Source organism: Salmo salar, chromosome 04 (assembly GCF_965601325.2).
Source record: "Salmo salar chromosome 04, fSalSal1, whole genome shotgun sequence".
NCBI lineage: Eukaryota > Metazoa > Chordata > Actinopteri > Salmoniformes > Salmonidae > Salmo > Salmo salar.
In genome coordinates, this window is record NC_138294.1 from 22,911,568 (window position 1) to 22,938,302 (window position 26,735).

The following is a 26,735-nucleotide window of genomic DNA, read 5'->3' on the forward strand; positions in this document are numbered from 1 at the left end:
AACCGTGAAGCATGGTGGGTGACAGCATCATGTTGTGGGGGTGCTTTGCTGCAGGAGGGACTGGTGTACTTCACAAATAGATGAGGAAGGAAAACTATGTGGATATATTGAAGTAACATCTCAAGACATCAGTCAGGAAGTTAAAGCTTGGTTGCAAATGGGCCTCCAAATGGACAATGACCTCAAGCATACTTCCAAAGTTGTGGTAAAATGGCTTAAGGACAACAAAGTCAAGGTATTGGAGTGGCCATCACAAAGCCCTGACCTCAATCCCATAGAAAATGTGTGGGCAGAACTGAAAAAGCGTGTGCGAGCAAGGAGGCCTAAAAACCTGACTCAGTTACACCAGCGCTGTCAGGAGGAATAGGCCAAAATTCACCCAACTTATTGTGGGAAGCTTGTGGAAGGCTACTCGAAACGTTTGACCCAAGTTAAACAATTTAAAGGCAATGCTACCAAATACTAATTGAGTGTATGTAAACTTCTGACCCACTGGGAATTTGATGAAAGAAATAAAAGCTGAAATAAATCATTCTCTCTACTATTATTCTGACATTTCACATTCTTAAAATAAAGTGGTGATCCTAACTGATCTAAGACGGAATTTTTACTCGGATTAAATGTCAGGAATTGTGAAAAACGGAGTTTAAATGTATTTGGCTAAGGTGTATGTAAACTTCTGACTTCAACTGTATATAGTATTAAAAACTGCGTGGTTCGAGCCCTGAATGCTGATTGGCTGACAGCTGTGCTATATCAGACCATATACTACGGGTATGGCAAAACATGTATTTTTACTGCTCTAATTACGTTGGTAACCAGTTTATAATAGCAATAAGGCACCTCAAGGGTTTGTCGTATATGGCCAATACAGCATGGCTAAGGGCTGTGTCCAGGCACTCTGCGTTGCGTCGCACAGAGAACAGCCCTTAGCCGTGGTATATTGGCCATATATCACAAACCCTGAGGTGCCTTATTGCTATTTTAAATTGGTTACCAAAATAATTAGAGCAGTAAAAAGGTATGTTTTGTCATACTGTGGTGTACGGTCTGATATACTACGGCTATATCCAATCAGCATTCAGGGCTGGAACCACAGTTTATATATAGTAGTACACCACAGAGCACCACACCTGACAGCCATGTACCATACATTACACTGGATTAGTGAGAGGGGCTAAGTAGAGCAATAATAAATAACATGACTAACACATGCCTTGCTCACCACAGGAGACCTGGCCCTGGCACTAACAGCAGACAGACACAGAACACATAACTCAGCCCAGATGTAGCCAGGTCACTCAGGTGTGTTAGAACTACTACACAGCCTGACAATGAGACTGGGATTGTTTCATAATGATTTTAGGCCATGAGCACTGCACACACACACAGAGAGAGACCTGGATGTAGACGGTGTCACATATCGCATGCTTGTATAAATGTTATTCGTTTTTTAGACTACCCCGAGATTTTTTATTCTCAATGTAATCTAATTCATATCAATGTATGTTTCCTATACGATTATAGATAAATAAGAAAACATTTTTTTTTTACCACAGTCTTAGTAAATTTTCTACCTAAACACATCGTGTTCAATGTCTGGAACTGTAGACCAAACCGACTAAACAAGACCCTGCTTTGTTTAGACGGCTGTCTGTTCCATCCTGCAAAGTGTTTTTGTTTCCCGCTCGGCGGAACACACCAATACCAAACAAAGGCCTGATCCCGTTCCCGTGGCGACCCACTTTAATACAGTGGAATGTAAACTTTAATCGTTGACCGCAAAAGTCAAAGAAGGGTTAAATCAGTGAGACAATGTTTTTTCTCTTTCAGCTTTCTTTCTTTCCTCTGTTGATGCGATGGCTGTTTCTGGTTTTCTGTCTGTTTCACGGTCCACAGCCACACATGTTCTGTCCGACTCCTTCTGAGGTGAACCAATGGGAAAACCATTTGGACGGAATTCAGAGACAGAGCGTGTTCTACCATGTCATTGGAAAGCCCTGTTTCTGGAAAGGAAGGAACTTACTTTGAACATACAGACATACTTTGAACAGACATATATACAGTACCAGTCAAAAGTTTGGACACGCCTCCTCATTTGAGGGTTTTTCTTTATTTTGACTATTTTTACATTGTAGAATACTAGTGAAGACATCAAAACTATGAAAAAACACATATGGAATCATGTAGTAAACATAAAAGTGTTAAACACATATCATTTAGATTTTATATTCTTCAAAGTAGCCACCCTTTGCCTTGATCACAGCTTTGCACACTCTTGGCATTCTCTCAACCAGCGTCTGGATTAAGATAACAAGTCCGCATAAAGATAAAGAGTCTCGATAAAGATAAAGAGTCTTGATAAAGATAAAGGATCTGGATAAATATAAAAAGTCTGGATAAAGATAAAGTCTGGGTGGAAGATAAAGAGTATGGATGGAAGATAAGAGTCTGGGTGGAAGATAGAGAGTTTGGATGAAAGATAGAGTCTGGATAAAGATAAAGTCTGGATGGAAGATAACGAGTCTGGATTAAGATAAAGGGTCTGGATAAAGTGTAACAGAGAGTGAATAGGTGGAGGTAATGGAGGTAATGTGCTCCAGATGCATTACACTGGTGAAGTGAACAATGGTTAAGGGGTGAGGGTTGGGGGTTCAAGAGGACAAGGGCCCACCTTGTGTGTAAATAAGAAAGAGGTGGAGCTCTGTTTAACTGGGGAGATCAGCAGTAAGCCCCTTTCTACCTCTCACCTCTCCCCTCCCAATGGAACTATGAATGTATGGCATTATTGGGGGGCTATGCACTTTGAAATACTTTATAACGTAATGAGTGGTACCTCTAGTAGTTGGGGCAGGCCCAAAATGGGAATGTCCAGGAATATGGCGTGCACACACACACACACACACACACACACACACACACACACACACACACACACACACACACACACACACACACACACACACACACACACACACACACACACACACACACACACACACACACACACACAGCAAAAAAAACAAAACATACACATCACACTAACACTGATGCATTGGCGTGGGACAAGAGCAGCAAATTACTTACTATATTTACAGTGCTCAGACGAAAAGTGTGTGTGAATATCAGGTGGACCCAGGCCAGTTCCAAAGCTCATAAATACACATTTATTAAGTGCCATCTGTGGTCTTTCACATACCTACCCGGTGGCTAGCTTGCATATCCATGTCAAGATAAAAGCGTTCCAACTCTCCAGTTGAAATAAGCCAAAGCCCACAGTCCATCTATCATGCCTTCTTTTATTGCCCTTCCGCCCAAACGCTTTACTGCGTCCATTTCTAGTTTTTCTGCACACAAGACAAAAGACAGGACAAGTAAAAAGGAACTATTTGCTTCCACATAATCGATCAACCGTCAGTCAGTTACATCAGTCCAATCACCGACTCAGAATAGCTGTGCGTCTTGCGAAATTGGTGATTTATTTTCCAGTAGAAAAACATAGGAACAATACATATACAGTTGATGTAGAAAATTACCATGAAATACTTCAACACTATAACAAGAACTCAACCTGCTCTTGTTTAAACCCATACGGAGTGAGCACCTTAGAAACATCTTAGTAACCATTTGTCCTTTAGCCCGTTGTCTCTTTCATGGTAGACTTTGAAACATCCATTCACTTGTCCAATGAGTTTTGGTCAGAAGATTAGGAGCACTCTCATACTGGTCTTCATACTGCCGTACTGTAGATTGGATATCCTTATCCATTTAGCTGATTAGGGTTCTCCATAGTAGTAGTATTCATTCACTGACAAGGCAGGATTCATGTATTAGTTCACGGTATCCCTTCCTTGGAGGTCTCCTACTGGTGATTTCCATTCATAGGATATCCTCATCACGTCATAAAATGGGCCAAACCTGGGAAACGTATGGCCCTATCATCATGATCCTAGAACTGAGAGTCCCAATGTTAGTATTGCTGGTGAGGTGGTTGACCAAATATAAAAGTGATATATAGTATATTTTCAAGTATCTAACATAAATGTGTATGCTGTGGATGGCAGTTCAGAAATGACATGCTATTTTGCGTTAATTCATATGGAAATTTAAATGACATTTTTGTTGTGTAAATATAGCCTGCCATAAGATCATAATTGTAAGATAAGTGTGTACATTAGTTATTTACAATCAGTAACTACAATTCAATATGATAAACTAGATTAGAAATAAGTTAACAATATACAACTTTAATTTTAAAGAGGCATCACATGATACACACATATTGATCACAGTGTATTTTCTTGGAAAGATTGAAATTGCAATAAACAAAGAGGTTGCCAACATTTAGTGGCAATAAATTATATAATCAATATCTGACATACGAATAACAAACAAATACAAAATTGCTCCCCCATCCTTCAGTCTTTTCATTAGATCCTCTCATGATATTTGGGGTTCATATCAATATGTCCATAATATGTCCCAAGTGCCACTTTATAATTCCAAAGTAGCCCACAAACTCTGTGTCCTTTCAACCATTTCCCGACCTCGGTCCAGGCGAGGTACTTCTCCATACAATTGCGGCTAGCATAATAGATTATAATCATTATAATCGGTTAGCAGGTCAGCTGCATAATGTGAACTCAACGTTAATCCTGTCTTCTCCAGTATGTTGGTACGCACCGGCAGACCTCCTCACTGAAGTAAAAACCTGATGCACAGCGCCGATTCCTCCGCACGTCACAAGGCGGTCCGTAGCAACTACAGTAGGGGAAGGCAAAGACGATTCATGTTAAAGGGACATTTAAAAAAAATGGATCATCTCCAGCAACACCCCAACATCAACATATGGGAAAATGTCGTGTTTCTACGTTTTGCAGTAAAAAAAGATAGAGGAAGATGTGTTTCCAATGACATCATCATCCAATTAGATGACTATTAGTAGACATTTAGTAGACAATTAGTAGGCAAATTGTAGGCAATGCTCATAGTTGGTTAAAATCACATGACGCACACCGATGATGTCATTGGAAATACTTACGTTCCTCTATATTTTTTTACTACAAAACACAGAAACGTGCCATTTTCAGACATGTTAATGTTGGGGTGGTGCTGGAGATCATGAATATGAAGTTGCATTTTTTGTAAATTTCCCTTTAAATCATGTAATGTGCAGGGGTTTTAACCATATATATATATATATATATATATATATATATATATATATATATATATAAAACCACAGGCTTATTACTCCATTCTGGCATACTCTTTCTTTAAATATTTGTCCTACTAGGTTCAACCTCTTACTCAGTATATGTCAATGGTATGGCATCGATATAAGGAAGTCCCTCGGGTGTCTGACAAAAACTCCCTCAGTTGGGGTCGAAATCAATAACACACATTTTCTTCAGGAAATTAACCTTTTCTAGTAAGTTTGGTGTCAGATAAAAACGAAAACCGATTCAATTCTATTGGCCATGTTCCCGACATTGGATCCTTACTGCAGATGGATAGTCATAAATCATATTAACGTGGGTTTACAAGGGGTCACCGTAGTGGGTTGTTCCTTCAGGCAGGGGGAACTAGCAGTTAACTTACAGCAGTGAGGCAGTGAAACCTTTAATTTGCCAGTGAAATATGTTGTACTGTAACCAATGAACACCAAGCCCTTAACGAGGGCTCATATTAACTAACTGGGTATAGTTTATCACCCTGGCACTGGTTTAAGACCACAGGAGTAGAACTGGCAACGTAACCTGAGTGAGATCACTGGTAAATGGGCTGCCCTTATTCCAGTATTTTTATCGCAGTGTAATGTGCAGGACTGCAAGTTCATTTACAACCCTGGGCGGTTATGTATTCACAGGACTTCTAAAAATAAAGCAGTTGGCAACTTTGAAATGAAAAAGATTTATGTCGAATTTGTGTGTGAGCTCATCTGGAAAATGAACATGTATGACTACCAGTCATGCAATGTCATGTCACAGACATATATACACTACATGGCCAAAGGTATGTGGACACTTGCTCGTTGAACGTCTCATTCCAAAGTCATGGGCATTAATATGGAGTTCTGCTGCTATAACAGCCTCCACTCTTCTGGGAAGGCTTTCCACTAGATGTTGGAACATTGCTGTATGGACTTGCTTCCATTCAGCCACAAGAGCGTTAGTGAGGTCGAGCACTGATGTTGGGCCTGGTTAAGCCTGGTTCGCAGTCGTCGTTCCAATTCATCCAAAAGGTCTTCGATGGGGTTGAGGTCAGGGCTCTGTGTAGGCCAGTCAAGTTCTTCCACACTGATCTCGACAAACCATTTCTGTATGGACCTCACTTTGTGCACTGGGGCATTGTCATGCTGAAACAGGAAAGGGCCTTCCACAAAACTGTTGCCACAAAGTTGGAAGTACAGAATTGTCTAGAAAGTCATTGTATGCTGTAGCGTTAAGATTTCCATTCACTGGAAATGGACCATGAAAAACAGCCCCAGACCATTATTCCTCCTCCTCCACCAAACCTTACAGTTGGCACTATCCATTCGGGCAGGTAACTTTTTCCTGGCATCCACCAAACCCAGATTCATCCGTCGGACTGCCAGAAGTGTGATTCATCACTCCAGAGAACACGTTTCCACTCCTCCATAGGCGGCGAGTCTTACACCACTCCAGCCGACGCTTGGCATTGTGCATGGTGATCTTAGGCTTGTGTGCGGCTGCTCGGCCATGGAAACACATCTCATGAAGCTCCAGACTAACAGTTCTTGTGCTGACATTGCTTCCAGAGGCAGTTTTGAACTCGGTAGTGAGATTTGCAACCAGGGACAGACGATTTTTACTCGGTACGCGCTTCACCACTTGACGGTCCTGTTCTGTGAGCTTATGTGGCCTACCACTTTGCTTCTAGATGTTTCCACTTCACAATAACAGCACTTACAATTGACCACGGCAGAAATTTGACGAACTGACTTGTTGGAAAGGTGGCATCCTGTGACGGTGCCACGTTGAAAGTCACTGAGCTCTTAAGTACGGGCCATTGTACTGATGATGTTTGTCTATGGAGATTACATGGCTGTGTGCTCATTTTTATACACCTGTCAGCAACGAGTGTGGCTGAAATAGCCGAATCCACAAATTTGAAGGGGTGTCCACATACTTTTGGCCATGTCGTCTATATAGTATAGCAGTTCATATGAATTTCCCTGTGTGCCAATAGACATGTATTTGAGTCCTCAATTGTAGTCATCAGTTAACATAATGAATTTATTCTAGTGGTTTGCTGACATAATAACTCTTCACGTTCTATTTGGGCCCGTCATTCTAGCTTTGTTGGCGTTCTCAATGATAGAACACTCCACAGCTCTGGATGTGCGGCCGCATACATTCTCTACGTTACCCAGAGTCTGGAAGCATGGCTCTGCTAGACACCAGCTGGAGAGGGTTAGTCTGACACAGGCCATGTCATTTTAGGGCTTGGCAAACACAGCTGTGGTACAGCCTTGTGGCTTCGCGGCATGGATCTAACAGGACTTATACATAGGTTGCGTCCCAAATGGCACCCTGTTCCCTATTTAGTGCACTACTTTGACCAAGAGCCCTATGCCCTGGTCTCATCTCCAGTAGAGTATGGGTTCAACTGGAACTGGAATATCATTAATAAGTCAGGAACGCTCCAAACCACACTCTCTTCTTTCCACATTGATCAACAGAGGAGATTTTCATCCCCCCTTCAGTCCTTCATCTTGACTGGCTAGCTGAATTACCAATGACTATGCTAATGTATATGGTCTGCTATAGAAATATGCTCTGAAAAGACCTGAAAAGGCTGTCCCGATAGCAATTTGGAATGTCATCATCAGACTTATCTCTATCCTCCATTCGTTACCTTTCTCCATGTCGTCCTCCTCCTCCTTTTCAACAATCCTTCTCATCCATCCTCCATTCATCATCATCATCATCAAGCTGTATTTACCTGCAGGTGGCCTGGTGGAACCTTTTGCCTTTCAGGAAGCACCGGTTGGGTGACTCGTTGCACTCGCAGGCACACTTGGTGCGGTTGAGTGGCTGGTGCTTGGGGCACGTTCTGGCACAGGAGCACTGGCACGTGTCTTTATTGAAAAGCTGGTGCGGCCCACAGGACGATGGGAGCGTCTTACACACACACTGGCACGTGTTCTTATCCAGGTAGCGGTGGAGTCCGCATGCGCCCGAGGACCGAAGCTGTCGCCTGCACACACACTGACACGTCTCCTCGTCCAACTCCTTATCTGACCCGCAGATATCCGCTTCAAACGAGTCTAGAGAGATACAGGGGAGGAGATTAGATTAGAATTACACTGAACAAAAATAGAAACACAACATGCAACCCTTTCAAAGATTTTACTGAGTTACTTTTCATTGGAAATTTGTCAATTGAAATAAATTAATTAGGCCCTAATCAATGGATTTCTCATGCCTGGGAATACAGATATGCATCTGTTGGTCACAGACCTTTAAAAAAAAGGTAGGGGTGTGGATCAGAAAACCTGTCAGTATCTGGTATGACCATCATTTGCCTCACGCAGCGCAAACCATCTCCTTCGCATAGAGTTGATCAGGCTGTTGATTGTGGCCTGTGGAATGTTGTCCCATTCCTCTCCAATGGCTGTGAGAAGTTGCTGGATATTGGCGGGAACTGGAACACGCTGTCGTACACGTCGATCCACAGCATCTCAAACATGCTCAATGGGTGGCATGTCTGGTGAGTAGGCACATTTTCAGCTTCCAGGAATTGTGTACAGATCATGCTGAAACATGAGGTGATGGCGGTGGATGAATGGAATGACAGTGGGCCTCAGGATCTCATCACGGTATCTCTGTGCATTCAAATTGCCATTGATAAAATGCAATTGTGTTCGTTGTCCGTAGCTTATGCCTGCCCATACCATAACCCAACAGAGTGCCCCAATGCCATGGGGCACTCTGTTCACAACGTTGACATGAGCAACGACATCATACACATGGTCTGCGGTTGTGAGGTCGGTTGGATGTACTGCCAAATTCTCTAAAACGACATTGGAGGTGGCTTATGGTAGAGAAATGAACATTCAATTATCTGGCAACAGCTCTAGTTTACATTCCTGCAGTCAGAACCTGAGACATCTGTGGCATTGTGTTGTGTGACAAAACTGCACATTTTAGAGTGGCTTTCTACAGCTTGTTGACATGCCACACCTGTCAAGTGGATGGATTATCTTGGCAAAGGAGAAATACTCACTAACGTGGATGTAAACAAATTTGTGCAAAAAAATGTGAGAGAAATAAGCTTTTTGTGCATAATATTATGGAACATTTTTGGGATCTTTTATTTCAGCTCATGAAACATTGGACATGTTGCACTTATATTTTTGTTCAGTGTACATTGCAAAAGTTTATTGTCCATTAGGTTTGCACAAAATTGAAAATTGGCTTTGGCACTCTTGGCATTGAAAGGATAAAAACAGACAAAAACATACATTAAAAGCATAAAAACATACACATTACACACATTTAGCATTTCCATGTCAGTTCACCATATTCTTATTGAGAGACCAGGGTTGAGGTCAGTTATATTTCCATTCAGTCAATTCAGGAGGCGCTTCCTGATTTGAAATGGAATTGACCCCAGCCCAGGAAGAGGCAGGATGTGATCTGATCTGATCACATACAGGCGTTCTAAAGACAGATGTGTTTTATATCCCTGGTTGCTATCGTTGTGAGTAGCCTTCCCTGTAGCTCAGTTGGTAGAGCATGGTGTTTGCAACGCCAGGGTTGTGGGTTCGATTCCCACGGGGGGCCAGCACAGAAAAAAAACAAAAAAATTGTATGAAATGAAATGTATGCATTCACTACTGTAAGTCGCTCTGGATAAGAGCGTCTGCTAAATGACTAAAATGTAAATGTTGTCAGCACTTGTTAACAGATTGTGAAATGTTCTATTTTCGGCTAGTCGTCTGTGTGGAGACGTTGATGTTGTAACCCCCTGGATCGGATGGTATGGAACACTTTTCTCAAGAGCTTACAGATGTAGGATCTTAATTTGATCACCCTCTTGTTGCAGGAAATTTCCTGCACAGCAGGAAATGCAAACTTGTAGTGTATTCAAGGTTTAAAAAGCTTCTAAAGTTTATAATTCCCACTTAAAAATGTCCGACTTGATTTGCCCTAACTAAAAATGTATCAACCTCTATATTAGCTGATGCTGCAAGATTATTTTCCTGCTGTGAGAAACTGGTCAAATTTAGATCCTGTATCTGTGCATAAGAAGAACATAACAGTATCCTGCAGACTTGAAAGCTAGCTAGAGTTGTTGTTTGACATCACAGCAGCAAACTATTGGAGATAGAATGAATAGAATGTGCATTCCTGCCCTAAATTCCTCACAATATATTTTCCCCCCAGTGGAGCAAACAGATGTTTTCTTTACAACACAGGCGAATAAACGAAAGGGATATCTTCCAGAGAGAGAGAGAAAGAGATTTGGCTGCAGTCAGGAACTAAATTCCTGTCGTTACTGTGTTTATGTGTTTGCTGATGAACAGACCCAGATTGCGATGGCAACGCGTGGAGATGTTTACCACAGTGAGGTTTTCTAACCCTAACACATTAATGGACTTTTTGCTTTTATATGGGGCTGTTGTGGTGCTTCAGACAAAGAGAAAAATACATTTCCACTTTGAACAAACTATCAATTCATAATTCATGAGTCTTTAGTGATGGATGCTATTCAATAACACATCCGATAATTGGTCAAGTATACCTTATGGGGTATGCTTGAATATGCATAATGTTGCACTGTGGTTTATCATGAATCATGAATCAATGTCAGTTGTCATTTACTGAGTTGAATTTACAGTAAATCATTAATCAAGTTTGGCTTGATTTAGAACGGTCCAACAACTTCGCAATCTGAAAATAATCACTACATTTTCAGTGGCATCCAAGTCGACTTTTTTTTTTTAACAGTTTCACACAGAAATTTGACACTGTGCCCGCTGACGTCGACCATAATTAACGACGTGCCGACGGTGTCTCTGATTTTGGTGATCATCAGGGAGGTAGTGTACTGTAGTTAATGGAGCTAGAAAGGTCTCTCATGGATCTCCAGCTCTTCTGTCTTGTGTGGAGATCATTATAAGCCAATGTTCTGCTTATCTGAAGAGAGACAGACAAGAGGGAGTAAGGATCTAGCTGCCATCCAAACTCTGGTTTATTTGCAGAGGGAGTCACCCATAACTACCATTACTTATGTGACTTATGAGATCACCACAAACCTTGAGACGTGGTAGAAGAAAACCAAAAACGTTAATTACCTCGACACACACGCTCGCTCTCTCCCTCTTCTCTTTCTTTCTCTCCCTCTACCTTACTCTCGCTCTAATTTCTCTCTCTCTCTCTCTCTCTCTCTCTCTCTCTCACTCAATCACTCACTCTCTTTATGCAAGAGGATGTGATCGCAGAGAAATAGGAAAGAGAGCCCTCTATTAGTCATTAGTGACAACCCTGATGCGGTCGAACCAATGAAAAACAAACCCCAGGTCTAGCTACCTCACCTCCCTCTGTGAATGATACCACACTCTAGATGATGGTTAAATCCGGACGGACCGTAACCACGGCATAATGACGTATCTGTCTCCCTAAATCAAAGTCCTAATTCCCTATAGGAGTAATGACCCCAACTGTATACTAAACAGGCGCTATAACTGTCCAGCTCTAGGGTACTGGTGTCTGTTCCTCTGAAGACTTCAGTTGGTGTTTCATACTGACCTGGGGAGCCTCTGACTGCATAGCGGAGACATTCTATTCCATGGTTGCGTCTCAAATGTGGCCATTTGGGATAAACTGTCCCTGTGAGCGGAGTAGAGCAGAGCACGCACCTCTAAGCTTCTAGATCTACCTCTGATTGGGCCTGTCAAAGTTGGTTAGTGTGAAGAGGAAACACAAATCAGCTCTCCTGCTCTCGTATGGCTTTTGCTATCAAGTCCTCTCGTTGAATTATTCGTCTGTAATGTGGAAGATATAGGCCTAGCTAAAAGTTTCTTTGGGTTCCATCAAATTGTAGAACATGGCAATGGGGTTGAATGATAATCAATGAGAAATTCAATGAATTGTCAGCCAGTAAATGTCATCGTATGACTGGACAATAAACCTACAGTTTACCAACATCTTCTTGAATCTGGTAACTGCATGATAAAGCTACGCTTTGATCATAAAGTCAATATCAGCTGATGAAAAAGGGTGATCCCCCCATTAAACCAAATCTTGATGGCTCGATGTTCCCAATTTACCCAGACGCTTTTTAATATGAGTGAGTAAACTTTGAAGCCAAGGTCTGTTAAGAGAGATTAACTTTCATGCAACAACAGAGTTGTTTGATTGGCTTCCTGCTTTCATTGCTTCATAAACATTTTGTGGCTGGGGTAGAGTGGCGTGAGCCATGGGCTTCGTCCCAAAGGGCACCCTATTCCCTACATAGCCCTGGTCAAAAGTAGTGCACAATAAAGGGAATAGGGTCGCATTTGGGACGAAGCCATGGAATCCAGTGCTCTGGGATTCTTTTTGATTTCTTCTGTCTCTCGTTTGTTCTCTCTACTGAGTAGCCACGTCTGCTGACAAACAACTGCCATGTTGTGTTTTCATAGTGACAACTCACTGAGACATGACCTGGGTGCTTTCAACATCTGCCTTAGAAAAAAGTGGACTCGGGTTGTAAATAGTGTGTGGGGATCACGTCTCGCGTCACATTGAGTGTTGAGTTGTTCTCTTGTTGGTGAGTTGTTGAAGAGACTCAAGTGCTGGTCTGTGTCTCTGTGAGGATTTTGAGGGCTGTTGTAAAAAACCAAGAGCGCATTGTCCTTCTCTGTGTCCGTTTTTTTTTCTTTATGATACTCTAGCATGTCGCTTCACTCTGTCACAGTCTTGTAAGAGGCCATTAAAAGACCGTTAATCGTGCACAACACATTCTCTTGACTCCACATTTCAATCCATACCACAACTAGGACACCCTCAGAACAGCATAAGCCTATCTTAGTAATATTGAACTCAAAGAGAAACATAATTCACCACATTAAGCGGTAATTCAGTCTAATAAGCAGTAATTCAGTCTAATAAGCAGTAGCTAATTCAGTCTAATACGCGGTAATTCAGTCTAATAAGCAGTAGTTAATTCAGTCTAATAGGCGGTAATTCAGTCTAATAAGCAATAGCTAATTCAGTCTAATAAGGGGTAATTCAGTCTAATAAGCAGTAGCTAATTCAGTCTGATAAGCTGTATTTCAGTCTAGTAAGCAATAGCTAATTCAGTTTAATAAACGGTAATTCAGTCTAATAAGCAGTAGCTAATTCAGTCTAATAAGCAGTAATTCAGTCTAATAAGCAGTAGCTAATTCAGTCTAATAAACGGTAATTCAGTCTAACAAGCAGTAGCTAATTCAGTCTAATAAGCAGGAATTCAGACTAATAAGTGGTAACTCAGTCTAATTAGCGGTAATTCAGTCTAATAAGGAATAGCTAATTCAGTCTAATAAGCGGTAATTCAGTCTGATAAGCAGTAGCTAATTCAGTCTAATAAACGCTAATTCAAGCAGTAGCTAATTCAGTCTAATAAGCGGTAATTCAGTCTAACGGTAATTCAGTCTAATAAGTAGTAGCTAATTCAGTCTAATAAGCGTAATTCAGTCTAATAAGCAGTAGCTAATTCAGTCTAATAAGCAGTAGCTAATTCAGTCTAATAAGCAGTAGCTAATTCAGTCTAATAAGCAGTAGCTAATTCAGTCTAAGAAGAGGTAATTCAGTCTAATAAGCAGTAGCTAATTCAGTCTAATAAGCAGGAATTCAGACTAATAAGCGGTAATTCAGTCTAATAAGCTGTAATTCAGTCTAATAAGCGGTAATTTAGTCTAACAAACAGTAATTCAGTCTAACAAGCGGTAATTTAGTCTAACAAGTAGTAATTCAGTCTAACAAGCGGTAATTCAGTCTAATAAGTGGTCATTCAGTCTAATTAGCGGTAATTCAGTCTATTAAGCAGTAGTGCAGTCTAATAAGCTGTAATTCAGTCTAATAAGAAGTAGCTAATTCAGTCTAATAAGCGGTAATTCAGTCTAATAAGCGGTAATTCAGTTGTGCAACAGATGCAGTATCAGCATCAGTACTAGGGCCTACTCACCCGAGTGTTGTGTCTGGGGCGGGGAAGGGGTGTCGCGTTGCACCGCCATACATCTACACAAGCGGTTGCTCCAGCTGTGGTTCTTTGGGCAGGTTTTATTGGCTACCAGACATCTGTAAGGGGAAAGCAGTTATTAGCATTAGAAGAGGAGGAAACCGACAGACAGAGGCTGTTGACCAGAGCCATATGGGCCCTGGTCAAAAGTAGTGCACTATATAGGGAATAGGGTGCCATTTGGGTGCCAGTAGCTGGAGAGGATATTCCTCACTTCATCGACATTCATTAACCTGGCCCAAACTACACTAAGCTATGTAGCATTTGATGTTGTTTTGGTTGTTGGATGAAATGTGACAGGGCTGGACTGGTAGGGCTATTTTAAGCGTTATCAGCACATTATCTCAGAGTGAGAGTGAATAAGCCAATTGTCTATGATGACATGAAACATTTCGGTCCCCTGAAAGATAAGAGGGATGCTGATTGGCTGAGTTTAGACAAACAACCATCAAAGAGAGAGGACTCTTGGGAAGACCTAAATGGACAGCAATGAAAAAAAAGTAAGAAGAATATATTTGGTAGCCTAGTAAACGTTGGTTAGCATTGGTAAGACCCTTCACTTTAGATTAGAGCTGTATTCACCTCTTCTTGAGCTTCCTTCCATTCCACATAGTAACACTTTAGAACGTAGTACTTCAATCGCCCCCTGGATCTGTCAACGGGGATGGTCATTTAGGGGGGAGGGAAGTGAAAAGGATAAAAACCGGAGACACTGTCTGTCGCTCTAACTCGAAGCACATGGTGAGGCTGGCACACACGTCACATGATTCTGACCCTCTCCATCTCTCTCTCTCTCTCTCTCCCTACTCACACACTTTCCATTGGCTTTCCATTGACAAAACACATTCAACAAATGACTGACCGTCACGGACGGGGTGTTTCCCACGCACATCTGACACTTGCCAGTATGGGTCTATTTAGTTCTTGACATTTCTGATATCATCCATTTTGGGAGCCCAGTGCTTTGCTTTTTCTAATACTGTTACACATTAGGCTAGACTACTGCTGAGAATCCAGTTGAAATCGCATACTGGCAACCGACCCACACTGACTTTTTCAGAGCCAGTGTCAGCTCCAGCCATCTGTCTTTTTGCCGTGAGACAAACACACGACTCGTGCTACAGTACAACCGCTGGCCAGTGAAAGCACGGTCGCATTCCAAGCTGAACTTGATTCTGGCTGCTTTAACTGCTGTGAAAGAAAAGGGATAGCTCTCAGCAGGGTGGAGTTGTGGAGTGAAATGTTTGTACTATGGAAGATGCAGTGGAGTGCATTTAAAACACGTCAACTCTATATACATTTCATATGGAGAAGGACTGTTGTTATGCAACATCTGATCCACATGAATGTAACAGCAGTAGAATTGCAAGAGCTTTGACACAAACATAAAATGGCAATAAATCCAGTTAAAATGTATTGAAGTGAATTGGTAATTATACTGAACATACTGAGGAGTATTTCTGTTTGTTTTAAAGCCCTTTTGTGGGGAAAAACTCATTCTGATTGGCTGGGCCTGGCTCCCCAGTGGGTGGGCCTATGCCCTCCCAGGCCCACCCATGGCTGCACCCCTGCCCCGTCATGTGAAATCCATAGATTCCGCCCTAATGCATTTATTTTGTCAAAAGGTGTATTGGAGGCGAAGTCAGGTGCAGGAGAGCAGAGTATAATGAACAGGCACACTTGTATTATAGTTCCAAAACGAGAGCACTACATAAATCAAACGCGCTCAAAAAACGAAACATAAAAGTAAAGCGTGTAAACTAACACCACATAACATGAAACAATTACACACAAACAATGATGGGAAACAGGGGGTTAAATACAAGTAGCTTAATTGGGGAAATGAAAACCAGGTGTGTATGGAAACAAGACAAGACAAATGCATATATGAAAAATGGAGCGGCGATGGCTAGAAAGCCGGTGACGTCGATAGCCGAACGCCGCCCGAACAAGGAGAGGAGCCGACTTCGGCGGAAGTCGTGACATATTTCAATTGATTAATTTCCTTATTGGAACTGCACTGAAAAGAGAACCACATTAGTTCCATTCAGCCTCTGAAGAGAGAGCCAACAAATAGCACTTAGCGCCTCTATGGGGGATCGATGTTGTAATCCTTTCAATATGAATGGAGCAGGTGGGAAGTTTACGGTAAAGAAAACAAGTGTATGAAATGAATTATTGCGTTTACTTTCCGGTGTGCTACACACAAGGGTAGGTGCTGTGCTAGAGCTAAGGCTTCCGCTATAGTTCCTGGAACTCACACTTGAAGCTTCATGTGTTTAGGTGCAAAAATGCTAACAAACTCTACTACCCCCAGCATGGAACATTCCTAAACAGTTTGATAAGGCTGCGTTCAACGCACACTTGCGTAACTAGCCACTGTACTGTGAGTGCATGCAGGTCCAAGGCTTCCTTCGACATGCAGTACAACTGTATAACTAAAGTGTTACAGTGCATTCAGCTGGTCAGTGCAGTTGAAAAGGCATCCGTAAGAGCAAACCCACTGTTAAAAAACGGGCCTCTGGTTCAGTAATATATCCTTTTTCTATAACTCTGTCCTGAGGAAATGCCAACCATACACAAGCTGTGCGAGAGGCAAACTAACGGATTGACAGGGGAACTTAAACTTTTTTTTTCATGAAAATGTAGACCATTTGCTTCCTCATAGAAGTGAAAAAGCAGGTCTTACCCTTCTCTGGTAGTGATTTATGACTCTCAACCTCCGTCTCCCCCTCAGTCTCTACATCCGTTTCCCCCTCCGTCTCCCCCTCTGCTCTGGCAGTTTGATTTAAATGGTCCAGTCATGGCAGGCAGCTCTACGAACCACCAGGGCATCACCCCCAATAGCACCCCAATTGCAGACCTGATCTGTAATATATCACCCCAAAATCAGACCTGATCTGTAATATATCACCCCAATAGCAGACCTGATCTCTAATATATCACCCCAATATCAGACCTGATCTCTAATATATCACCCGAAAAGCAGACCTGATCTCTAATATATCACCCCAATATCAGACCTGGTCTCTAATATATCACCCCAATATCAGACCTGATCTCTAATATATCACCCGAAAAGCAGACCTGATCTCTAATATATCACCCCAATATCAGACCTGGTCTCTAATATATCACCCCAATATCAGACCTGATCTCTAATATATCACCCCAATATCAGACCTGATCTCTAATATATCACCCCAATATCAGACCTGATCTCTAATATATCACCTGAAAAGCAGACCTGATCTCTAATATATCACCCCAATATCAGACCTGGTCTCTAATATATCACCCTAATATCAGACCTGATCTCTAATATATCATCTGAAAATCAGACCTGATCTCTAATATATCACCTGAAAAGCAGACCTGATCTCTAATATCTCACCCCAAAATCAGACCTGATCTGTAATATATCACCCCAATATCAGACCTGATCTCTAATATACTTGACCTGATCTCTAATATCTCACCCCAATATCAGACCTGATCTCTAATATATCACCCCAAAATCAGACCTGATCTCTAATATATCACCCCAATATCAGACCTGATCTCTAATATATCACCCCAATATCAGACCTGATCTCTAATATATTTGACCTGATCTCTAATATCTCACCCCAATATCAGACCTGATCTCTAATATATCACCCCAATATCAGACCTGATCTCTAATATATCACCCCAATATCAGACCTGATCTCTAATATATCACCCCAATATCAGCCCCAGCAGGCAGGGGTGCAGGGGTTCAGCCTCAAGCTGACTGAGTCCACTATAAGGGACAGGAGGACCCAGACCCATGCCCCGCTCCAAGCCTCCAATCCCTGCCCCAAGGAGCACCCCCTCACCTTTGCACCGAGCCCCACTGAGAAAGTGGACAGACGTAATAGCTAAGGTTACCCCCTCTCTGCGATTGATTGAGCCCCCTTTGTCGGGGGGTGATGGGGTGAGAGGGGTGAGGGAGTGAGACGAGTGGCGTGGCCAGGGGTTTATCATACACAAACGTTCAGGTAGGCCTGGGAGTCAGGTAGGGAGGCATTAAGCCTCCTTCACCTCCCCCATCTCACATTCGTGCCCTCTCACCTCTTCCCTTTTCTCTGCCTTCTTCTCCCCAGGTCTAAGATCATCCTGTCTTCAAATGGAGGTCCTGTCTGATATATGACCCTGGTACAACATTCTGTCATCGGAGGGCATTGGGGTGAGTAAGGGGGATGGGTGTGCACTTTTATTATGGAAAATCCCGGCAATAACCACATTTGTCAGGCGTCTTTGAGGTCAGAACCTCTGAACCTCCAAAAACATATCGGAGACATTCCACAATTGGTGTGCTAATCACAGTAAGCATCCATATGCTTGAAAGCAGGGGCGCTACTTTCGTTTTTAGAAGTGGGGGGGACATAATTCATAACATTTTTTTATCCAGCCAGATAAACACTCCAAACAGCCTACCCGACCGTTCGGAGGCATCCGCATAGTCCTAAAGCACACCGTTGCCTCGTTTTGTATCACATTCCAATGATAAAACTGTGAGGGACAAAAATGCAATTTCAGAACATGTCCCCCCCCGTCCCCAGTGAAAGTTGTGCCCCTGCTTGAAAGTGAAGAGTGAGCTTAGTCGACCTGATAACAAATTACAGTTAGTGGTTAGAGCACTTCAGAAAAAATAAACTGTTTTGAATTCACAAAAGCATTCGTTTCAAATGCAACAATGCAAACAGATGTTGGCTTAATTAAAGTTTTGGGTTGATTATCTACGGAAAACAACAACATACCCTTTTGACTATTTATTTGAAATAAAAGCTGCCATGAAACGGCTCAGTGGCAGCTCTACACGTTTGAGGGATTGTCAATGTGCTTTCAATTACCATACACCCAGTGGCTTAAACAGACACCACATTCCAAAGGGCTGAAAAAACAACAAAAATCACCCTCCTGACATGTTTGTGGCTTCGTGGGAAGACACGTCATTTGATTAACAACACGTGCACTGTGCACCTTTCATAACACACAACAGACGTGTCCGTTTAGACAGTCAAGGTGTCACCACCTTGATATTACTGTACATAGGCTGGGGTAAACCCAGGAACATGTTAGTTCTACTTCAGCCGGAAAATGTTGCTGCATGTGATTTGATCAATATAGTACAACTACTGTCTATAATTCATATCAGGATGGGATTTGTATGTGGTATGTGCAGACCTCTGGTATGTGTTGTTTTGATTCATATAGCAAATCAAATACCGTCTATATTTCCTATGAGAAATGGATTGGTATGTTCAGGGCCTCCTCTGGAATGTGATGAATTGAAATGAATAATAACTGTGTGCATACAATAGAAGGTAGACTATGTGTTAGGGGGCTATCCACCTGATTTAGTAGCTTTTCTGACGTTAAATTGGTCTGGTGATATAGCACATCACTGTACATAATGTTATATAATATAGCTCTGCAGTCTTGGCGATACCTGCTGTAATGTCCTTTCCTGCTCCAATTTATGGCACAGGTCTACAGAGTACGCACGCCAGCATTCCATATGCCAAACGTCCTCTTCTTGAATAGGTCCCCCGTTAAATGTTCATCTGTAAAACTAGCTACGCATCTGTTGCAAAAAGCCTTAATCTTTCAGAGTAGAAAGACTAGCTTCACTCAACATTTTACCCACACATACTGTACAAGCTCAAGCAAAGATATTTCTCTTTTAAAATTGGAGGAACAAAGCTTTAGCAGCACATCTTTGTTACGTCTCTTGACATCAAGCGTTTTATTGGCACTGAGGTTTTTTTCCACCGACTGACTCACGCCAGGATAAACGCCATCTTAGATAACGGATGGGATGCCCTTTGAGCTCCTCCTCGCTCCTCTCGCTCGGGTAACGGCTAACTGTTTATCCTGTGGTATCCCAGAGAGAGATTTTATTTTCATTACGCCTGAGAGTAACTCACAAAACCTCCATCCCAAAGAACAAGCAAGCGAGCGTGAAACTCTTAGCCAACTTTTCGTAATTATTATCAGTCTTTTCACCTCACACACTCTCACACACTCTAATATTTGACATTTGAGGAATTGGGATGACCTTACACTCTCAAGTTGAAAGCATTTCTCTTCACTCTGAAGAGCAGCTCATCTCTCTAATGGTTTATTATGTCCAGTATGTGTGAGGGCAGAGAGCTCCTTCTTTGGCACTTCTTAGCCCTGGGTCTTGATAAGCAATGCTAGACCACATTGTGTTAACGCTGACAGACTACAGACTACTATATAAATCACGAGATGTTGGCATTCAGACAACAGCATTCTCCATAGGTTTTGATATGTGTCTATTTATATGACAGCTGAACTGGCCAACAAGTATTAGACTAGCATTACGTAGCATCTCCTCATGATTTTTCTACTGATATCAATCGGTGAGATCCTTACACATGTTGAGAGACCTGTGCTTGTAATGGTCTGTGTGTCCTGAGCATTCACAACAGTTAAGAGTAAAGGTCCATGGAAAAGAACCGCAGAGAAACACCAGAGAAAGATCAGAGCTCTACTACTGGACCCACGGGTCTGTTTCAGTCTTTAGCAGCTAGCTGAATCCGCAGCCCAAACTAATCAAATATTATTAGCCCTCACAGCTTAATTTGGTCTTATTTCTGTAATCCGGAATAATTCTGGGGATGGATTGGTCTAGACTAGACTCCATTAGGTCACTTTTAGATGTCGTATACAGCTTTAATGCCTCTATATCCGCAATCAGAACATAAACTGTCGCTGCTATGTAACCATACCCCCACTGGAGCTACAGGCAGAAATTAATGGTGGAAAGAGACACCCCTTAGTGTCAAGGCAAAGAAGAAAAACACAAGGGACGCGTCCCAATTGGCACCCTATTCCCTATATAGTGCACTACTTTTGACTAGAGCCAAATTGGCCCTGGTCAAAAGTAGTGCACTATAAAGGAAAAAGGGTGCGATTTGGGATGCACACTAGCAGAACAAAGTTCTGCTCGCCGTAGGAACACATCTGCTTTTTCTTACGCGAGGCGCTGAGCGAATCCTGGCGATGTATGAGAGAGAGAGCAGCTCACTCGCCGAGGGATGATGCGTTTTCCCCTTCCCTCGTGCTATTGAGAATCACTCTGACAGAGGAGCAGGCAGAAAAATACTGTTGTAAAATATCACATAATAATGAACTGGTCTGCTGACTCTCTCTGGAAGGATAGTTCTGACAACTCCAGGACCAACTCAGGGTCTTACGGGACGAACGCTGATCATTTGTCAACTTCATTCCCTCTGAAATAAGACCTTTATTCCATCATTTGATATGTAGTGATGTCACAGCCAGATAAATCATAACATCATAGGCATCCTGAATATGAACTCTCAGCCTCTAACATATTTTTTTAATTTGACTTAATCCTTATTTTACCAGGTAAATTGACTGAGAACACATTCTCATTTACAGCAATGACATAAAGAGGACCAGGCATTTCAATTAGTCACGTCAGGTAAGATTCTATCCATTTATCACACATTGTTAAACGTTACTACTGAACTCAAACATTATACCATGAATAAACTTTTCCATACCAAAAACACTCAGTCACCTACATTGTAATTCATCGTGCTTCAACCTATCCTATTGATTGGCCCCTATGACATGGCTAGTGCAAAACATCCTTGTAGCATGGCTCATATCCTGCCATAGATCTTTCAGCCAGGTAGTCACCACCTGAACCTCTGGTCTCCATCCCAAATTGCACCCTATTCCCTATGGGCCCTGGTCGAAAGTAGAGCACTATAACAGGAATAGGGTACCATTTGAAACGCAGCCCTGGATCTGGTTGTAGCAGGCCTCTCATCTGGGATCGATCTGCAGCTCTCTCTTGGCAATACTGTCCTCCCTGGTCGGTCACAACAATAGCACAGCTTTAGGACATGGAGAACATAAGGGCTTACAGATCAATGGTGTTCCAATTGCCATTGCATTGCTAGAGGAGAGTTTTTCACCTTGGGGAATGAGTCATTTGTCGGCATGCCGGCGCATGTCAAGAACGGGCGAAAGGCTAATCCTTCAGTCTGTGGGGTTGACACAAGGGCAATAAACATTTACTCTAGTCGCACTGTAACAGCGCGGGGCCGAGCAGAAATAGAGAGCAAGATCCCTTGTTAGTATACAAAGCGCTCGTACGAGACTTACAATTGATCTAAGCATTGTGTCACATTAGAGACTATGAATTGACAGTACATGACATGACAAGGCCAGTGAACACGTCGGTCGGTGTAGAGTTTCTTATTTTGGTTTTTCCTGAACACGTAAACTGAAACAGGTCAAACTCTGGGCCCTTGTTGATTATACCTAGGCTCCAGAGTTATACATAGGGCCCAAGTTTTTAGCTATGAGCTCCTTGTCTATAGTATATTCTAAGTGTTTATGGAGTGTTGCTCTAAGCTTGTTTGCTTGCCTTGTACAGCCCTGGTCTTGCTCTCCTCTCCCTGGGGTGTTGACAGGCCGTCCCCACCCTGCTGCTCCTTATATCACCAATGTTACTGCTACTGTTAGTGCTACTGCTACTGTTAGTGTTACTGCTACTACTACTGCTACTGCTTCTACTACTACTACTGCTATTACCACTGATACTACTAGTGCTACTACTAGTGCTACTGCTAGGGCTACTGCTAGGGCTACTGCTACTAATACTGCTACTGCTTCTACTACTGCTACTGCTACTACTAGTAGTGCTACTGCTACTGCTAGTGCTACTACTAGTGCTACTACTAGTTCTACTTCTAGTACTACTGCTAGGGCTACTGTTTCTACTGCTGCTACTAATACTGCTACTGCTTCTACTACTGCTACTACTACTAGTGCTACTGCTATTACTAGTGCTACTACTAGTGCTACTGCTAGGGCTACTGCTAGGGCTACTGCTACTAATACTGCTACTGCTTCTACTACTGCTACTGCTACTACTACTGCTACTACTAGTGCTACTGCTACTACTACTGCTACTACTACTGATAATACTGCTACTGCTGCTACTGCTACTACTACTACTACTACTACTACTACTATTGCTACTGCTTGGTGGAAAACCTCTAGATACATGTACCCTACTGTAGAAGAAGGACTGCTCTAAGTCTGGTGGAGGCTCCGGAAACAATATTGTCCCCCGACTTGTTCTGATTAAGCTAAACAGTTAACACCCCAGCTATCTCTCGTACCACTCCCAGAAAACGACTGTACGTGAACACGGCTTAATGTACAGTACATGTGGGAGCGTGAGACTGGGGGCCGGGCTAGGTGTTCGGGTCCGGGGACCAAGTCTACACTCCTCTGCTCCTCTGACGTAAACACAGCAGACAGACAAAACGAGGAGCTGTCTGTCGATACGTCTCCCGTGTAACCTCTTGCTCACGATATACTGCAGTTTTCTTAAGGCAGGTTAAGTTATGCTTCTGGACGTTTACTGCAGAAGTAGCAACATCTCATCTTTACATCACCCGAGTGGGTGCTGCACAGGTGTGTGTATGATGGAGGAAATGACACTAACCCCAATTATGTAAAAGTCATTTCAGGTCTGGTGACAAAAACGCTATCCTTTTAACTGTCCTCCCTCCACGTATTGACAATGGACTCAGTCCACAATGCTCCACAGTGCACTGCCCTGCCTAGATGGAAAGTTAATCAAGGTTCACTGCTGGGATTTCCTGTAGTAGCACCTCTTATATCAACACACTGACAGGAAGCCTTCACAGCACAGGAATAATAGGTGTCCACACTAAATTGGCCAATATGAACCTCTATATCCGTTCAAGGGACAATACTGATGCTGTACAACATAAGGCAACCTCCCGCTGTATCCAAAACACACACAACCCTTTCGCCACATATACTCCCAATAAAGAGAACCAGAATCCAGGAACTGACTGGAAAAACTGAGCGAGTTTGTTGATACTGGGGACTTTTGGTTAGCACGCTGACAGCGGAGAGGCTATCCTAAGTTTCTTGGTGTGAGAACGAGCTCTCTGCAGGCTTAAATACATCCGCAACATCTTGCAAACTGTTCTTGAAGTGTATTTCCTGTCCTGTGGTGGACAATACATCCTCCTCACTTTCTGGGCATTTGGAAAAATCCCTGTGACAGATATCTGTTAGAATGCTTTTAGCAGTTAATTCAACAGACCCAATGTATTGGATCTGAAAACACAATGCATAGACTGGATTAAGAATCCAGAAAAAGGCACTAGAAGAGGCCTATATAATGCAGAGAAGATACTTTACAGAACTACTTCTACTATTACTACTACCCCTAACTCCTACAGGGGTAGTAGCAGATCAACATAGCTAACTTAACTATTACTACTACCCCTAACTCCTACAGGGGTAGGAGCAGATCAACATAGCTAACTATTACTACTACCCCTAACTCCTACAGGGGTAGGAGCAGATCAGCATAGCTAACTTAACTATTACTACTACCCCTAACTCCTACAGGGGTAGGAGCAGATCAACATAGCTAACTTAACTATTACTACTACCCCTAACTCCTACAGGGGTAGGAGCAGATCAACATAGCTAACTTAACTATTACTACTACCCCTAACTCCTACAGGGGTAGTAGCAGATCAACATAGCTAACTTAACTATTACTACTACCCCTAACTCCTACAGGGGTAGGAGCAAATCAACATAGCTAACTATTACTACTACCCCTAACTCCTACAGGGGTAGGAGCAGATCAGCATAGCTAACTTAACTATTACTACTACCCCTAACTCCTACAGGGGTAGGAGCAGATCAACATAGCTAACTATTACTACTACCCCTAACTCCTACAGGGGTAGGAGCAGATCAGCATAGCTAACTTAACTATTACTACTACCCCTAACTCCTACAGGGGTAGGAGCAGATCAGCATAGCTAACTATTACTACTACCCCTAACTCCTACAGGGGTATGAGCAGATCAGCATAGCTAACTTAACTATTACTACTACCCCTAACTCCTACAGGGGTAGGAGCAGATCAACATAGCTAACTTAACTATTACTACTACCCCTAACTCCTACAGGGGTAGGAGCAGATCAACATAGCTAACTTAACTATTACTACTACCCCTAACTCCTACAGGGGTAGGAGCAGATCAACATAGCTAACTTAACTATTACTACTACCCCTAACTCCTACAGGGGTAGGAGCAGATCAACATAGCTAACTATTACTACTACCCCTAACTCCTACAGGGGTAGGAGCAGATCAACATAGCTAACTTAACTATTACTACTACCCCTAACTCCTACAGGGGTAGGAGCAGATCAGCATAGCTAACTATTACTACTACCCCTAACTCCTACAGGGGTAGGAACAGATCAACATAGCTAAGTTAGAGGACTGGATTAAGAAAAGGAACACTTACTCTGGTAGAGATCGTCGTATGATGGAGTGTACTTGTCTGTAGGCGTCCAGTTTGGACAGACAATTGCACACGGTGTGGTTGGCAAAGCTGATAGTCACTAGGTTGTTACTTGTACTGCTGGAAACTGTGATTTCAAACAGCTAGGGGAAACAGAGAGAGAAAATGAGTCAAGTAACAGATAGTAGGTCTTTCAGACAGTTTTCTTTAGTCAACATAATGGTGAAACCTACAATGAATAGTGGTTTTCAGACAGTTATGAGAGAAAAAAAACTATTATCAAGCAACTGACTGAGATATTAGTACTTTGTAGGACCTGTATTTGTCTAGTTGATGTCACGGCGCAACCAAACTTGATGATAAACCTTTTGCCACAGTTTCTTTGCAGCATTCTAGTCAGAACCATTTGAAGGTTGAAGATTCAATCTAAAAACAACCAGATAAGTGGGGCTAAGAATGGGGCCATGTTGTGCAACTCTAAATTCGCAGGCCCCTGACACACAACCACACTGTGTGTAAACTCTCTAACCACAACTACAGACAACACTGAAGTGGACGGGATAGCAGCCATGAAACACAACCACACTGTGTGTAAACTCTCTAACCACAACTACAGACAACACTGAAGTGGACGGGATAGCAGCCATGAAAGAGGGAATGAGGCAAGGGAGCTTGTTTTTATTAGTGTCGACAGGAGCTTTCTGTATCACGCCTTGATCAATTAAACACTATTCATTTAGGTTACTCAGTTCTAGGGCCGCATAGGGAGGAATGGAGTCGACTCAAGCAGTGATTGAGAGTGAGTCTGTGAATGGCCATTGGCCCCAAAGCATGAATAAGCAAACAAACGTCTCTGTGACTTGAATGCAGACTTTTCTTCCCTTCAATGAAACAGGTAAGTCCACATTCAGTCAAACAAATAACAGACCACTCAATGAGGACTATAGTCCTTTAGGATGATTAAAACTGACCTAAGCAATCACCCCAATCCTCCTCCTGGCAGACATGTTACCAAGGTAGCCCAGTCTGATTATTCTCAGCACCTTGGCATGGGCTTTGGCTAAGGCCATTCCAGCTTCCTTTTAAGAAACC

General features: G+C 42.5%; 1 protein-coding gene across 1 annotated transcript in view; it reads right to left on the reverse strand.

Moving 5' to 3' along the window:
- Positions 1-3,460: 3,460 nt before the first annotated feature.
- Positions 3,461-26,735, reverse strand: part of vegfc (vascular endothelial growth factor c) — a 54,810-nt gene continuing 31,535 nt past the window's right edge. The window contains 4 exon segments of the mRNA NM_001173747.1: positions 3,461-4,761; positions 7,969-8,293; positions 14,182-14,294; positions 25,647-25,786. Coding sequence (NP_001167218.1) covers positions 4,650-4,761; positions 7,969-8,293; positions 14,182-14,294; positions 25,647-25,786 — 690 coding nt within the window. The 3' untranslated portion in view covers positions 3,461-4,649.